General features: G+C 29.1%; 1 protein-coding gene across 3 annotated transcripts; it reads right to left on the bottom strand.

Moving 5' to 3' along the window:
* Positions 1-5,009: 5,009 nt before the first annotated feature.
* On the bottom strand, positions 5,010-8,548 carry LOC107934730 (ACT domain-containing protein ACR4). Of its 3 annotated transcripts, none has more exons than XM_016867229.2 (8): positions 8,184-8,548; positions 7,552-7,624; positions 7,413-7,458; positions 7,223-7,337; positions 7,075-7,142; positions 6,390-6,980; positions 6,198-6,302; positions 5,010-5,650 (listed from the first exon to the last, which is right to left on the bottom strand). In XM_016867229.2, exons 1-8 carry the CDS (start codon positions 8,185-8,187, stop codon positions 5,309-5,311), a joined length of 1,344 nt encoding a protein of 447 aa, XP_016722718.1. In that variant the 5' UTR covers positions 8,188-8,548; the 3' UTR covers positions 5,010-5,308. The 3 variants fall into 3 exon arrangements, with proteins under 3 accessions (XP_016722718.1, XP_040939065.1, XP_016722720.1); XM_041083131.1 differs by lacking the exon at positions 8,184-8,548 and adding an exon at positions 7,877-7,997; XM_016867231.2 differs by lacking the exon at positions 8,184-8,548 and adding an exon at positions 7,727-7,758.
* Between the last annotated feature and the right edge of the window lie 9,634 nt (positions 8,549-18,182).

Raw genomic sequence — 18,182 nt, 5'->3', positions numbered from 1 at the left:
CCTTCATTTTCTTTACATTCCACTCCTTATTGTATGTTTCAAAAAAATCCTAGCTTTCATCCAGGGTCTAAACATCTTTACCTCACATATGTTAAATTTACAATCCTTTTTCATATGCCCTAATCTACCATGAGGGAAGCAAAACTCAACCAATCACCCATACTTTATGTCACATTCTTGGTACCTAAAACCTGTTAAGCAGTGACTTATTCACATCAACATTTACTCATACCCTCAAAAATCATCACCAATCCCCCTCTATCCAAAGATGTATCTTCAACTCCTATAACCTCCTAACACTCTTAACTACTCTATGCATCTAGGTGTAGCTTATGTACTTGAATAGAAAAGGACATTTTATCAAAACATATCTCAATTATGGTTTAATTCCCTTCTCGTCTTTTAATGCACAAGCGATGTCCCATTATTGCTCATGGCCTCTGTCTAGTAGTAAGATCCATACATGTTATTGCCCAGTTTTGGGATGGAAACAATTTCTGTTTCCAACCAAATCCTTCTAAGAACAGTTATCACCACCTTTCAATTGTGATTATCATCCCAATAGATACAAGCTTTGAACCCTCAAATCTTTTCATCCCACTCTAGTTCTATGATTAAATCCCACCCCATTTGCAAAACCTAAATCTTAAAGCTTTACTTCCAAATAGGTATGACAAGTCATTAAAAGTATATCCCATTTATAACCTTGTTAGAAGGACCGATCAAATCATAATATCCTAATAATATTGAATTAGCAAAACCTAAAGCAATCAAAAGAAGCAAGAATTGAAAGAAATAAACCAAGTGGGAGATGTAAGGAAATCTAAACCTAATGTGCCATGATTGATCTCAATTTACCACTTAAGACTCAAAGGCAAACCAAACTAAACAAAACATAAAAGAGCATACTAAAATTGACATTTCTACAATTGAATACTAGAAAAACAACCTCAAAATCTAGACCAACCCTAATATTTCTTGAGAACACTGGCTTATTGGCTTATCTACGAGCTGAAAGTAACTTGGTCCCCTTAAAATGGAAAATTATCTATTTAGGTCTTTTAGAAATTTTAAAATTTTAAATTAGTAAAAGTAAATTACACTTTAACTCTCTTAAAAATTATAAAAAATTTAATTTAATTTTTTAAAAATTATAAATATATAAATTATTAAAAATTAAAAATTAATTTTAGTTCCCTAATAAGAATTTCTAATTTCATCCTTACTTGATAAAGGAGAAACAAAGACTTAGCAGTGGAGATAGAAATTCCCACGCCAAAGAAAACTAGATAATTAACCTTGAACCGTAATATTTTAAATTTTAATCATATATATTAATTCCAATAATTTGTATACTAAATTTGTGTATTTTTTAGAATTTAAATAATTTCAAATCCAATTTTCATTCAATCCAACTAAAATTTAATTTAAAAACTTCCGAGGAAAATCGAATTCATTAGCACTAGTATTATGCCTTTTTTTTTTTTTTGGCAAGATTGCATCTAACAGTGCAAGCCATGATGAAGTTGAACTCCTAAAATAAAGTCTTAAATTTAATACACATATATAAATATATATGAAAAGGCAAATCATATGCCGCCTTTTTCTTTTCATGTGCAAACCTGGCTGGAAAGACAGCCATATTGTTGGTGGGTTTCATATTTATTTATGCACCTTGACCTCTTTCTTAAGGCGGCTCTTCCATGCACCACGTGGCAGATTCCTTGCCCATCATTTAGATATACAAACTTATCTCTATCTAAGAAAAAAGTTAAAAAGAGAAAAAAATTCTGAAATGTTAAGAGTCATCAAGTAAAATTGTATAAAGATGTTAAAATTTTCTTTTGTTAAGTTTATGGTATATTATTAGGAAAATTTTCATACTTCAGAATTAGGAGATTGACAAGTATTTTATAATGATATAAAAATTATTTTTAAAAAAAAGATACATGTCATTTTTAATATTATTTGCGAAATAAAAAAAAAATCCTAAATTTATTAGTAATTGTATTGTTGAATACTTTCTTTTACCTACATATTATATATAATGATTTGATATTAAGTATAGTAACTTGTTTAGAGAATATTTTTTTCTAAGTGTTATGATAATTCTTACAATATTTAATATTATTTAGAATTCAAAATTATATAAAGTTATAATACAAACATGTTTATAAAATTAAAAATTTTAATAATTACAAAAATATTAATTACGCTTTCATTCAATCGATTTAAATTATGCTATTATCATTTTCTCCTCCATTTATACAAGTCATAAAATATAATTTGGAAATATTAGGCGAAAGCTAAACACAAATGGTAAAAAAGGATGATATGAGTGGACCATAGAAGGAGCATGAAATGAATGAGTTTGAAAATTGAGTCAAGTTTGGAGACTCCAATAACAACTGCTCTAATTCCAACATGGCTGCCATCTATAATTAATTCACCATAAATACATCAAATGCACAGCTACTAACTAACAAAATGTTTCAACCATAAGAATAGGCGGGGTTTCCTTCATTCCATATCACCATCATATCTTATTTCCATTCAAATAAACTAGTTTTTTTTTTAAAGAAAAATCATTAATATTTTTTTTTAATTCTACATTCTTTCTATAAAATGTTTGACTAAATTTAGTGTTATGTTTTGTCACATCAACTCAATGTAAAAAAAAAATTAGATTTTAGATCAGATTAAATTATTCAAGGAAATATATTATTTTTGTGTTAATGAGGCAAAATTGCATTTTGCAAGGCATATTTTTTACAAAATACGTTTTTGCTAACAAAGCCAAGTCATATTTTATTAATGTGATTCAAGTTCAAATCCTCTCTCAAGTATTTTATGTTTTTATTTTTAATTTACGTTGTTATAAAGATTTTTTTATATACTTTTTAATTTATGTTTTTTAATTAATAATATTTTATTTGCATAGACAAAAAAGTAAATATGTAATTATATGATGAAAATATATATTTTATATATATATAGCATTATGTTAAATATATTTTATCTTTTAAAAATCAACTAATTATGTTGATATATTTTTCTTGTATTTTTTTTTACTTTTATTTCGTGTTTTCAATTACTAATTTTTTATTTATATAAATAAAAAAATATGGAATTATATGATGAAAATATATATTTTAATATATGTATCGCTATGTTAAATGTGTCTTATCATTGCAGCTAATCACTTAATGGTATATTTTATTTTTTTAAAACCTGAACTATTTATTTTGATATATTTTTTCTTATATATTTTGATATATTTTATCAAAGAAAGATAGAATTAACTGAGGTTATTCAAATAGACACGAGTCAATTAAATGGTATTCCTATAGTAATCAAATATGATTATCAATCACTCGTTTAATTGAATATGCTACAAATAATTTGTTATCTCTTATTCTAGTGTAAATATTTTACGTTTTATATGATTACCAATCAAATAAAAATTTATTTTATGTATCAATTCTTACATTTCCTAAGAATTAACAACAAATTTTAATATGTTGAGGATATTAATAATGGGTAAAAAAGTGATTGACTATACATCAAATAAAACAATAAATGTTTTAATTGTACAATGTAATCTTTTAAAAGGTGTTTTTGAGTTGATTTAGCTCCATACTACTTTTTTTTTTCTTTTGAATCAAAATCCAATCAAGCCCCGACTTTTTTATATAAAATGAAATTCTCAAAAAATAATTATGTACATAATTAATATTCAATATTAATTTTAAGTTATAAAAGAAAAAACATATCAACATAAATAGTTGATGTTTTAAAAAAATAAAATACGTTTAACATATAATGCTATATTGAAAAAATATATTTTCATAATATAGTTACATATTTATTATTTTTTCTATATAAATAAAAAAGCTATTAATTAAAAAATAACTAAAAGTAAAAGAATTATACAAGGAAAAATATATCAAAATAAATAGTTGATTTTAAAAAAATTAAAATATATTTAACATGATAGTATATATATTAAAAATGTTTTTTCATTAGATAATTATATAATTATTATTTTATCTATATAAATAAAAAATTATTAATTAAAAAGTGAAAATATAAAAAAATATTTAAAATAACATGAATTAAAAATAAAAACATAAAATTCTCACACTAATCAAATTCCATATATAACCAATATACTAGGTCAAATGCTTTGTTAGTAGAAAACATGTTTAAAATTGCGTTTTTCAAAAAGCGTATCATACATAACACGTTTTAATTCATCCACATAAAAAGAGTCTATTTTCTTAAATAATTTAAAAATTAACCGCATCCAATTTTATTTTAGTAATAGCATATATAAAAAAAAGATAATTATAAAAAAATCATCCACTTAAAAAAAGTTGGCAAAAAAATAACTTGTAAAAAATACCATGGTCTTAAAAATATATATTATAAACCTAATCTATTTTTTCTCACCCATACAGTAAGAGTTACATAATGTAGTTATTTAAATGAGAATGATGAACGTTAATAATTAGCATTCTATCTCCCAAAAAACATATAAAAAATCTTTCTTTAAAAAAAATTGCATTCTTGGAGTGAAAACAACGTCAAAAAGATTAACATAGAAAACTTGGTAGAAGTTGGAAATGGAAAACTTTAGAAATGAATATAAAACAAACACCAAAGCCGCCATCCTTATTTGCGTGTCTAATGGCTGATTTGGTGGTGGGTGGGATCATCAGTCAAACCCTAAGTACTCACCCTCCACTTTAAATGATCCCATCTCCTCATTTTCTCTTCTAACTATTCTAATTTAAACATTTTCATGCTTGACATTTATTTCAGTTTGTCTATATATTTAATTTAAATGGCTGATCTTCACTAATTTCGAAATCCTGCTTTTACTCTCTTTTTTTTTTTTTCAATTTCCAGTTGCTGTTATAGATATACATAATAGGTCAAATCTATGTACAATAGTCCAAAATTACAGTCAAAACAACGGCAGCATCAGTCATTAATATAGATAAAAATAAAGATAATCAAAGCAATGAAAATTGAGAGACTTGGGTTTTGTACAGAAAGTCATTGTTTCATTTTTTAGCATTTGTGGATCCAACTATAGATTGAATACACAGTAAATAAAAAAATAAAAAAAGAGGGTGAGCTCCCATATTTACACGTCCTTCCATTCCTATTTCTATGGTTTAATTTCCAATACCAGAACTGAGAAATGATTTCTTAGACTCCACAACATCTAAACTGGTATCCATCATCTAAAGCAAAGTGGGTTTTCATTTACACGTCAAAGGACCTATATATATATAGATTCCTAAGAATAAGACCTAACCAAGCTGAAGTTGACAAAAGATTTTGATTTGAAGAGACCACCGAAAAGGAACCTGGTTGGAGATTCCTGAGAAACTGGTTTACTGTCGTCAGGGTTACCTTTAACTTTTAGAATGGTCTGGCCAAGAACTTGTCTGATAGAATCTATGGTCTTAACATCTACAGGATAGCCTGATGCGTCACGAACATAGAACGTGTTCACAGCTTTGCCTGCTTTTGTTGTCACTTCTGCTCGGGTGACTGTCAGGCTGTTCTCTCGGAAGATCCGAGTTACATCAGACAGCAATCCCACTCTGTCTGTTGTGCAAAGCTCTAGCTTCAAACCCTGGATTAGAGGCAAGTTTATGAGCAATGCAAATTTTAATGAAAGGAGTCCTCTAATTTACATATCGGATATGAATCAGGCACATCATTTGACATGAGCAATTCAAGAAAAATGAAGAGTAGGAGTATATAGATGGAGACAGCTAGCTAGATAATGAGATAACATAATTTGACAAAAGAGTCAACAATGGAGCAGCTAGAGATCTTTGACTGGAGGGTCTGCTAGACTGGACTGCTATAATGTTTTGATTATGACTACTTATTATTATATTACAATATGTATGGATTTATGTTTTATAAACAATTTGTGTCAATATCTGTACCAAATTATTTAAATAGCTTAAGATAGTTAAATTTGAAAGAGGGACCATTAACTGCAAACAAATTCCACACTATAAGATTAATTTATTCACAAGCCCTAGGATAGTACAAACACATGGAAAATGATTCCTAACAAATTGTATGTTATTTTATAGAAATAAATACTGCATAAAACATATGAAGAAAAAGGTGATACTTTGATGTCATGAAAAGATTAATTTACTCACCTCAGATACTCTTCTCTCGATTGCTGCTTCAAGACATTGAGTTACCCTTTGTCTCTCTGCATCAGATTTCACTGGGGATCCGTCTAAATGTCGAATGTAATATTCCTACGAACAGAATATAGTTTTAGTCCCAGAACTCATATGAGAAACTGCTATGTGAAAGAGAGGAAAAAAAAAAAAGAATGGCATTACCTGATAAGAATCTGGCCCCAAAGTATCAATATTTGCGTGAAATACTACATAGTCCATATCTGTCAAGGTGCAAACAGTATCGAAGAGAAGTTTCGGCCTATCTTTACACCCAATGGTAACCACTGAATAGTCCTTATCATGCCAATTAACAACATCAACATTTGGCCTTTGTCTGTCGTCCAAGACATCGCCCCCCGTTCGTTCATAATCCCTATCAGCAAACATCATCTGGTGAAGCCTTCTCTCGGTATGTGTGACTGAATGAGAGACAACGGTTTTGGCTAAACTTGATTTGTTGCTTCCCTTCAGTACACTGTAAAGAAGTGACTTTATCCTGGATAGCCTTTCCGGGTCAGAAATTGCAGTTTCTGTTTCCTCATCAGTCACTTGCACCACAGCGGCAGCACGAGTGTTATGTGTCCAAACTTCAGCATTTACTACATTGCATTTAAGATGCCTTAGGACAGCACTCACTTCAGACAGCAATCCTGGTCTGTCACTTCCTGTTAACTCGATCGCAGTGTGATCCATTGATTGCTTCATCCCAACTGATCTTATTGAAGGCATGAAACAAGATTCTGGTCCTAGAGACTGAAGACCCAACCAAAATAACATATGAATGTACAAAAAACCAAGAAAATTAAGAGGTAAAAAAGGCAAATCAATTAAAACTTGTACTGCTTACCTTCCTTATATAATCTAGAATCCCTTCATCTAGGATCTTGTTTCCGTCTTGATCAGTAACATTAAAAACTGGTTTTAAAAAAAAACTGAGAATCAAATTTGTACTTGGTAGACAACTTTATAATTAAAAAGGGGACAGGGTATCTTACCATCCATGAACCAATTGCCATCAGAAGATATGTAAGCTTTAGTAATAATAAGATTAATATCAGTAAGGATTTGTACAACTTCAAGAAGGATTCCATGTCTGTTTGCACTATCAACCTGCATTAGAAAATCTAATAAGAACCAGAAGATACAAAAAAAAATTGAAATAAAAATCAAGAGGGTCATACATACCCTTATCACAGTTGCATTTTTGCAGGATTCATTATCAATCACAACTCTGACAAGAAAGGTAAGTGAGTAATACTGTAGTTTTTTTTATTCCATCTCAATAATTGTAATGAAAGTAGCATAAAGAAGAGCTTGTGGTTACCTGGGTGGATTCATTCTTCTAATGAATTTCTCATATTCATCATCCATGTCACGAGAAAAGCTCATATTCATCTCTAGAAAAAAGAAACAAAGATTCAGTCAATGACAGAAACTAAGGATAGAAGTTCGAAATAAGAGCAAAACCAAAGCCTATGCAGAACATTGGGTGGTAAGACCTAAACAAGGACTCTTGGAAACACATATATTTGAAGTAAAAAGAGGAGAGATGAGACTTAAAAACTTGAAACTTTTAAGCAGAGAAAAAAAAAAGTAGAGCAATTAAGAAGACTCCAAAAGAAGAAACAGAATATTGACTTATACCATACCAAAGAAAAGGCCATTCAAGACTTGGAAAAGTCATTAAACATAGCCGAAACCCCCTCCGGAAATGTAGTTCTCTATGTGTTTGTCAATTGGTGTAAAAACATACAAGTAGAGAAAATAAACCTACCAAATCAAATCCACAGAAAAACTTCTTTAAAAAAAAAACTTACTAGAGGATAAAGCAAATTTCATAGCATAAGACTCTGGATCTAAAAACTTTAAAAATTTTCAGTATTAACAAAAACAAAACCAACGCTCTGAAAAAAAGAAGAGAAAAACCCAAAGGAGATAGAAGCAAAAAATGGATACCCATTATAACTTTGTTTGAGAAATTTGTGCTGTGGGACTAACCAAACTTCGTCTCTCTCACTTTTGATTCTCTGTTTAACAAACAAGGCTTTTTGTTTTTCTGCAACAGTATATGAAAAATGGATTGATAAAAGAAAAAAAAAACTCTATTTATATAGTAAAAGAATAGAATCTTTAGACTCCCTGAATCCTCCCACTCTTATTAAGGTAAATATAATAAAATATCTCAAGAATTAAAAATTTTGACAAATAAGAAATCACAATAATAATATTATTATAATAATTCTTGAATCGGAATCAGACACACCCCGACACGATGCTCCAAAAACCTGCAATTTTGTAAAAAAGTAACCCCGAGAGGAAGGCGTACGTTAGCAAAGACACACGACGGCGTACTTTAAACAAAATTGAAATCAATTTGACCTGGATTCAGTCTTGTTTTGTTAATTATATTTAGTTTATTGGTTTTTTTATTTACAATTATCTAAACCAATTTAATTTATTTTTTATATATGAGTTAATATTTTTATACATTATTCAAATAATTTTTTTATTTCTAAATTAGTAAAATATTTAAAATAATGATTTTTTAAGCTTCAAAAATACTTAAACCGAACTAAATCAATAAATTCAATTCGATTATTTATAATATTCCTTTCAATTTTAAATAATCAAAATATTATATATTATATCACGATTTTTGAGGGAAGTAATTGATAGCATTAGCCCACGTGTTTAAATTTAAGCAGAGTTGATCTTGACAGTCGATTTTGATCTTCCAAGGTTTATGGAGTTTACTTTCACTTAGCTGTCTTGTTGAGGTTGGTTGGTTTTTTAAAGTTAAGGCTGTCTTAAATTCCCTAAACCCTAGCCTTTTAATACAAAAAAGGTTAGATTTCAGCCTAATTCAACCCACCGTATCTACAGTAAGAAAAACGTGATTTTATTTTCATTTATTACATTTAATTCTTACCAATAGAGATTAAGGCAAGTGGTTTAAATTAATTCTATATATTTTATTTTATTTTAAAGTGAATTTTGGTTAAATTATGAGTTAGGTGTTTTACCGATAAAAATTATGAACATTCACATGTATCAATTACATTTATAGTTATCAATGAAGTCTCGGCATGATTAATAAAGATAGAGATTTTATGTTTTGAATATCCAAGTTCGAGGTTCATTATGTGCAATGTGTGGGTCTCTGAGTCCTGCAATATATTGTTAATTTATGTTGGTTTTAGTTCAATTAATCAATTCTAGTGTAGATTATTTTATTTCTTAACCTTTTTATGTTGTAATTGTTTAATTTTACACTTAATAATCCATTTATTCTATAATAGTTTGATTCTACACTTTATGAGTGCTCCAACGTGTAATTGTATTTGTACTTTGGATATATTTTTAAACTTAAAAAAAAATTATAATTTTATGTTGTGTTGTCTAACGGAATTGTTTTCATAATGCAAAGAAAATGAATTTTTGAGTTTTAATTATTTTATACCTAATTACTTCTTTTAGAATATCCTCGCTACTATCATATTATGATCTAGAAATGAGTTTAATTAGGACTGATGTGAAAGTCTTTTTTATCACATCTAAATTCCCTTTATAATTTTACTATTAGATCTATACAATATTATCTAATTTACCATCAAATCACATCTTGACAGGATACTCATAATCTTACTGCCAACCTTATAGAAAATGACATATATTTAAAAGGGCTCACATTAAACTCGTCTTTTAAAAAACTTCCATAACCTCCACCAATAATCTTCAATATATTCCTATGAATCACTCTAATTAAGCATCACATCCAAACATTCTACCAACAAATTCAATTAATTTACAAAATTAGTTTTAAGCTTGTTCAACCAACGTCTTTGTATATCCCCACTTGAAAACTTTTAGGATAATATCAAAACGTCATCAAATAGTGTAACATCTATATATCTAAATTAGGCAACATTAAGGCTTTAAGGTCTAAATTACTCATTCCTTGTTTAAATCTGCATGGAATCATAAACTAAATAGTTGATCAAATTCTCGATTTATTCTAAATAATATTAGGAAATAAGTTTATTCATTTTGTTTCTTTCCTTTATTAACCATCATTGACTAACTTTCCCTTTTTGTCTTTTTCTCATTTTTCTTCTTTTTTTTTATCATTGATTTCCTTTTATAAAGTTTAATCTCATCCCAAACTTAATTCATATAACCTCAGATATTATTTATGGAGATTTTATATTTCCAATAATTAATACACCCGACATAAATTTCCTCAAAAGATAAGGGCCCGACCACTCATGTAAGTTCGCTTTATTCAGGGTTAACATCCCTACACAGTTTATCTTACTGTTAATTTACTTCTTATACTATTAAAAATTTTAGATGTTGGTTTAAAAACTTATCTAGTAATTAGATTTAGATGTAATGCATTTGAGTAATCATTATAATCAATGGGTCTCATCGAATTAAGTATAACTAAAGTATCCTAATTAAATTATTTAATTCTTAAGAGAGTGTGAGAATGAAAATAATTATGCAAGTAATTACACCCAAATTTAATTTTAAAAATTATTTTTATATAAATTTAAGTTATAATTTTTTTATATTATAAGTATAAACATGTATGAGTGTTTGGGATGGTTATGGTCAAATATTTATTATATTATAAATCCTAAAAAAATTAAATTATAAAAATAATTTGTATATTTTATAAAGTTATAAAAATATATATTATTTAAATCCTAAATTTTTTAAATTATAGCTGAAATGTTTGATAACAAAAATACTTTACATGTTATAAAAGTTTTATAATATGTTTATTTATAAAAAATTATGACCAAAAGTTTTGACGTAACTTATTTATTTGTCCATGCTATATATTATAATAATTATATGCTTATTCGTTAAAAAAAGTGTTACAGTTTTTTTATTATAACTTATTTGTAAAAAAAAACTTTTAAAAGTTATGGCAAAAATACATATTATTTATAAGAAGTATTATGAAAGTTTTTAAATAATTTATAATTTTTTTATAAAAGTTATAACCTAGAAAATTTCTTTCTCCAAATTAAGTTTAGATAAGTTGTCGAAACCATTTTTTTGAAAAAGGTCAACTTTAATTTTGAAAACGAAAATGAACCTGGGAGTCGGCACCAATCCTTTTGATGAGGTGTGATCGGGTCACCTCGTAAAATGATTGTTTTTAATAAACGGTTTTAATTTATTAAAACAACGGTTATTGGTCTACAAAATTCAGAAAGATGGGTTCGGGAGTCGGTTACGCACGAGGAAGGAATAGCACCCTCGATACGCTCAAAATTGGTACCTAATTGATTAATTAATGTCTTAGTGTCAAACATTGAGAACTTTGAAGCAATTAAAAATATGATCATTTGTTAAAAAGTTATTTAACTGGAAATTTTTCGAGAAAAGAGCAAATTTCACATTAATCAAAAAAAATTACGTCCCGTAAGTTAGGACACAATGTTTTAAATCCTCGAAATGAGAATAAACCCTGAAAATTTATTTATTTTGAAAGAAATTTGACTATCTCGGTTTTAGAAAGAAATAATATTCCGTAAGTTAGAACACGATCTTTTCTTAATTCCTAAGAATATTAAAAATTTTTAAAATGTTCATTTGGTTCGGATTTATCAAGAAAATCAAAATCCCGTAATTTAGGGAACAACTTTTCAAATTTCAAAATGCGAAATATTGCTTATTTAAAACAACATTTTAAATGTATCGGGTAAAATGTAACACAAATTTGTAGTAAAAATAGTAATGATAAACCACAGTACTAATATGCAAAACAGAATGATAATAAACGCGATAATATAAATGACAATAAGAAGAGCAAAAATAAAATAAAATAAAACGAACAAGCTATTTAAAAAGAAAAATAATAAGTAAGATAAAAAAATTTAAAATTAACAAAACCTAATAGTAAACAAAGAAATAAATAAATATTATGCAAAATAGTTTTAAAATAATAATAATATTAATAATAATGCTACAAATAATAAATAATTTGAAGTTTGAAATTGTATAAAAAGGATATAAATAAATAAACAATAAAATGATAAAAAGTAATGATAAAATATAGTGTATTTAAAGAATAATAATAAGTAAATAAATACAAAAAAAATAAAAATAATAATAGTAATAATAAATTAATTAATAAGTAAATAAACACAAAAAGAAAATATAATTATAATAGCAATAATAATAAAAATAATAGCAATAATAATAGTAGTAATAATAATGATAATAGTAAAATAATAATAATAATAATAATAATAATAATAATGATCATAATGGTAATAAAAAATAAAAATAAAAAATAATAATAATAATATAGCAAAAATAACTAAAAAGGACTAAATTGAACTTAAAATAGAAGTTCGAGGGCAAATCTGAAATAAATAAAAGAGAAAAGGACCACATTGAACGTGCGATTAATAAGGAGGGACTAAAAGGGCAATTTTTTCTTCTCCTCGAAAACGCATGGCATAAAGAGGGACTAAATTGGAATCGCAATAAAACATAGGGTAAAAATTAAAAATATAAAAAAACTTAATTGCAAAACCATAAAAAAGCGGAAGGACTTGCAGCGCAATTAACCCCAAACGTAAAAAAGCACAGATCCCCCCTGGCGGGTCGGCTCAAAACGTGGATCCTAGAGCCAAAACGACGTCGTTTTAGTGCTTGAGGGAGTTGGCCAAAACGGTGTCGTTTTGACACCTTATAAAAGCCAAAATTCTTTTAAAAAAAATCATTTTAACCCCCTCTTCCAAAAAAAAATTCGAAAATGCTATCTCTCCCCCCTCTCTTAGCCCGATTTCTAGTGGGAGCCCTGGTGAACCGCTGTCGCGCCAGTCGCCAATCGCCAGCATTGGCGTTGCCGCTCACGGGGGCTGGGAAGATAAAAAGGTGAGTTTTTCTTCTTCTATTTTTATATTATATATATATAAGAGAGAAAAAAATTCATAAAAAAAAAGAAGAAAAATAAAAATAAAATAGAACCACCTTTGTTTTTTTTTCGAAACTTCCTTGTTTCTTTCTCTATTTTTTTTGTATTAAAAAAATCCTCTTCTTTTACAAATCTCTTCTATGGCTTTTACAGCCATTTTATACTTTTTTTTATATTATTTTCTACTGTTCTTGCGTTTCTTACGTGTTCTTTGCTGTCCTTTTTCTTTTTTTCTTGCAGGCGATGGTTGAGGGGTGTCAGACGGCACAAGGGTGGCAAAAAAGGCTAAGGGCGGCTAGCAAGTGGTATTAGGGTTTCTACCCCTTTTTTCTTTTGCTGAAAATGTTTAGTTTTTGGGCCATATTGGGCCACTAGGGTTTTTTTTTTTGTATTTTGGATCAAGGGCTTGGTAAATTGGGCTGTTTGATTTTTTTTTGTTTTATTTTCTTATGGGCCCCGGGCAGAATTGGCCCACAACAACTGCCCTCTTTGCTCATTGTCATGTAACGGAAATAGAGTAAAGACTTTAAAAGGGTCAATTTTGTCTGGTCTTACCGAGCCTTGACTTCATTGGTGCTTCTTTTTCCCAAGTGGCTTCGTTCCAGTCCACCTCATCTTGTTGCTTTGATCCACTCGACTTCAGAGAGATAGGACTTGTAGCTTCAATCTGCTCCACTGTAACTTCAAAGATATAAGAGTTGTGGTTTTAGTCTACTCCGCTGCAGCTTCAGGGAGATAAGACCTACTATGGTGGACTTAATCCAACCTACTGCAACTTCAGAGGTATTGGATTAGTTCACTTTAATATGCTCCAATGCCACTTCAGGGAGATAAGACTTGTAACTTCAACTTGCTCCACTGCAATTTCAAGGAGATAAGGTTTGTGGCTTTAATCTGCTCCACGGCAACTTCATGGAGATAAGACTTCTAACTTCAACCTGCTCCATTTCAACTTCAGGGAGATAAGGTTTGTTATGATCTGCTCTTCTGCAACTTCAGGGAGATAAGGTTTGCTACAATCTACTCTACTGTAATTTCAGAGAGATAAGATTTGTAATTTATAGCTTCAATCTATTCCACTGCAACTTAAGGGAAATATGATTCGATATCTTCAGTCTGTTACATTGCAACTTCAAGTAGATAAGACTTATAACTTTAACTTGCTCCATTGCAACTTCAGGGAGATAAGGTTTCCTATGATCTGCTCTACTACAACTTTAGAGAGATAAAATCTGTAATTTATAACTTCAATCTGTTCTACTGCGACTTCAGGGAAATATAATTCGCTATCTTCAGTCTGCTCCATTGCAACTTTAGGGAGATAAGACTTATAACTTCAACCTACTCTATTGTAACTTCAGGGAGATAAGATCTACTATGATCTGCTTACTGCAACTTTAGAGAGATAAGATCTATAATATATACCTTTAATCTATTCCACTACAACTTCAGGGAAATAAGATTCTCTATTTTCAGTCTGCTCTACTGCAACTTCAGAGAGATAAGACTTATAACTTCAGCCTGCTCCATTCCAACTTCAAAGAAATAATATTCGCTATGATCTGCTCTACTGTAACTTCAGAGAGATAAGATTTATAATTTATACCTTCAATCTGTTCTGCTACAACTTCAGGGAAATAAGATTTGCTATTTTCAAATCTACTCCACTGCAATTTTAGGGAGATGAGACTTATAACTTCAACCTGCTCCACTGCAATTTCAGGGAGATAATGTATGCTATGATTTGCTCTACTGCAACTTCAGAGAGATAAGATCTGTGATTTCTAGGTTCAATCCGTTTCATTGCAACTTTAGGGAAATAAGATTCGCTATTTTCAGTCTGCTTCACTACAATTCCAGGGAGATAAGACTTATAACTTTAACCTTCTCTACTACAACTTCAGGGAGATAAGGTTTGTGACTTCAATCTGCTCCACTGCAACTTTAGAGAGATAAGATTCGTCATTATAACTTTGATATGATTCACTGCAATTTCAGAGAGATAAAATTTGTGGCTTCAATCTACTCCACTACAACTATAGGGAGGTAAGATTTGCCATAATGACTTTAATCCATCCCACTATAATTTCAGGGGTATAGGATTTGGGATTCATCTGATTTGTCAACCATTTTCTAGGGAACATTACCTATAGAATCAATTTCATAGGCCTATTTATGCTAAGTGATTAGGATGTTATGATTAAAAATGAATCAAATGCTCCTAACTAGATGTGTATGAATAATATTTGCATGAATGCAGAATGTCATTTTTCGAGAATGATCTCTTTGTAGAGCTTAGGTTGTCATCGCGTTACTCATCGAGGTTTTATCACTGACGCATTATCATGCCTTCTTGCTCAGCTGGTATCTTTGATGAAAAATCTGAAAAAATAGCCATAATTTAAACTATTCTTTCTTAAATATTTCGAACCCTTAAGTTTGGTTAGTTTTAAATAATAGTCCAGTTTCTGGTCCTTGTAATATTTAGAAACATCCAGAGAAATATGCAGAACTCTTTTTGTGAAAGTGTTATTAGTCCATTAATCGTTATTTCAGTGCAAAATGTTTGAAAAAGATCATAATGATGGACAAAATTGAAATTTATCAGGAAAAAAAATCTGAAAAGAATGGATTGATTAAAGAAAACAAACATTGCTGAAATACAAAATGAATAAAAGGAAAATAGGCGCCCCAAATATCGCAGAATGAGATTTTCTACACAAACTTCTTGAGGACCTTTTTTGAACTTAATATGTGTTTAAGGGATCTAGAGTACTCTGTTGATGCCCGAAGACCTAACATCTCTCCTTATTAATTTGGAGAAAGTGAGTCTACCGCATGCCCCATTTTTTATCAAAATTTGAATTGGCCTCTACAAGTTTTCAATTCAAAACCCCTTTGGTCTCAAGGCACCTTTTGCGGGTTTTCGCTTTGGCCTCTCCTTTTTCTTTTTCTTTTTTTTTTGCTTTTCTTTTCTTTTAATTTTTTTTAGTGAAGTATTTCTTGACTGAATCCGAATTCTGGATTGGGCAGGTCCTTGCCATCTATTGGGCAGGTCCTTGCCATCTATCTCAGTCAATATCAATGCTCCTCCAGAACAAGCCTTCTTTACCACCTAAGGTCCTTCCCAGTTTGATATTTATTGTAATAGCCTAAAATTTCAGTGGTATCGGAACAGTGATTCGAGATCACTAAATTCAACAACTGAGATTCGGAAATTAAAATAAAATAATATTTAGAAGTGAGAGAGATGTTAGAAATATTTTAAATCAGAGAAATTAAAATTTAAAGAGAAATTATTAAATAAATTAAGTTGAAAACGAGGTATTGAGACCTCGATCTCATAAAAACAAGTCGAAAATAATTTTATAAATATTTATGGAGTATTAGTACTATGATGTTAAAATTTTATTAGAAAATTTTATAACTTGTGAAAGTGATTAAATAGCTGAGAAAAGTCAGGAAATTAGTGAAATAAGGGAAAATTTGGAATATTGCCAAGATTAACTAAATAAAGTTAGGACTAAATTGGAATTATCTAGGTTTTTCTTCATTTTTCTTCTTTCTCATCAGCTAAAAATGCCATAGGAGGCTTGGAACAAGCTGTTTTTTCATATTTTTGCATCATGTGAGTTTAATTCTTGCTTTTTCTTTGTATTTTTTTGTGTTTTTAAGACTTTTACAACTAGGTCCTACTATTAAATTCATTTGTTTTTGATACTATAAGTGAAATTGAAAGTCTCCATGAATAAGTTCTGTAATTTTAGGATGATTTAGTATGGATTTTAAGTTTTAATCTTATTATATGATGATTTTATTAAGCAATTTTAGTGGAAATTGATTTTTAGGACCTAATTGTAAAAAAGTTTGGAATTAAGGTCTAATGTTGAAATTATGATTTACAAAGGTTATGAAGTAGTTTAAAGTAATAGAATAAAGTATTAATTGAGAAAAATTAGTTCAATTGGAGGGTTAATTGAGTAGGGACTAAATTGTAAAAATTGTAAAATTTGAGGTAAAAGTACAATTTTGAAAATTAAAGTGCATAAGCTGTAAATTAAGGTAGAATTTGAATAAATACCAATGAATAAATGGAAAATTTTTATATTATAGATCAAGAAATCGAGGATAAACGAGGAAAAGAGAAAATTCCGAAATAGTTTCAAAAATCTCTACAACTACTGTAAATTGTTCCGGGTAAGTTCGTACAGTTAAATTATTAAATTTCAGTATTGTTTTATGAATGTTGATTAATACTTATGTATGTTAATTGTTGAAAATAAGTAAATTACATATAAAAGTTATGAAATCGAACTGAGTATTTCCGAGGAACAGAACGCAGGAAATGAGTACGATCGTTCAGTGAAAAAGATGAATTGACGGTAAATTATCCAAGTAAATCGAGATTTAGCATTTGTTACGAATTCTCGTGTTTGCTTTCCGTTTAGCTTTTACGAGCTTCCGTTAACTCATATGAGTTTCAATTAACCTTTTTGGGGTTTCAGTTCAACTCTGATGAGCTTCAGTTAGCCTTTGGGCTTCCGTTTAGCACTTGTGTGATTCACTTAGCCTTCGGGCTTCCGTTTAGCACTTATATGCTTCAGCTAGACTTTGGGCTTCAAATCACGATGTACTCAAATCCGTAAGTCGTTCCTTGAATGGACAAGTTGGTAAGTCGTAAATGTAACGTGTGGAAAAAGAAATGTAAGTAATGTTATCATTATTATTATTGAGCTAAATTAAGTAAAAAAAATTTTAATGAGATTATGACTTACAGGATGAAAGTAACTTACTTGAAATGTCCATATGATTTGAATTTTGGAAAACTAATATTTGGTAAGATTTATAGTTAAAGCCGACGAATTTACTAAGCTATAGTCAGCTTACTTGTAATGTTTATTGCTCTTTGTAGATTAACGGGAGGATTAGAGGATCAGATCATCACGCTCAAGTCACACTATCTTGATTTTCCGTTAGATTTTGTTATAAATACTTTAAATGGTTTATATGGCATA

The sequence above is a fragment of the Gossypium hirsutum genome, chromosome A12 (genome assembly GCF_007990345.1).
Source record: "Gossypium hirsutum isolate 1008001.06 chromosome A12, Gossypium_hirsutum_v2.1, whole genome shotgun sequence".
NCBI lineage: Eukaryota > Viridiplantae > Streptophyta > Magnoliopsida > Malvales > Malvaceae > Gossypium > Gossypium hirsutum.
The sequence above is the reverse complement of the archived record's forward strand: the minus strand, read 5'-3'. Positions and strand labels throughout refer to the sequence as shown.

Coding starts and splice junctions, on each gene's coding strand:
- LOC107934730 (XM_016867229.2), bottom strand. Junction 7,143..7,222: donor TGGCAATTGGTTCATGGATG/GTAAGATACCCT, acceptor TTTTAAAACCAG/TTTTTAATGTTACTGATCAA. Junction 6,981..7,074: donor TTCTAGATTATATAAGGAAG/GTAAGCAGTACA, acceptor TTGGGTCTTCAG/TCTCTAGGACCAGAATCTTG.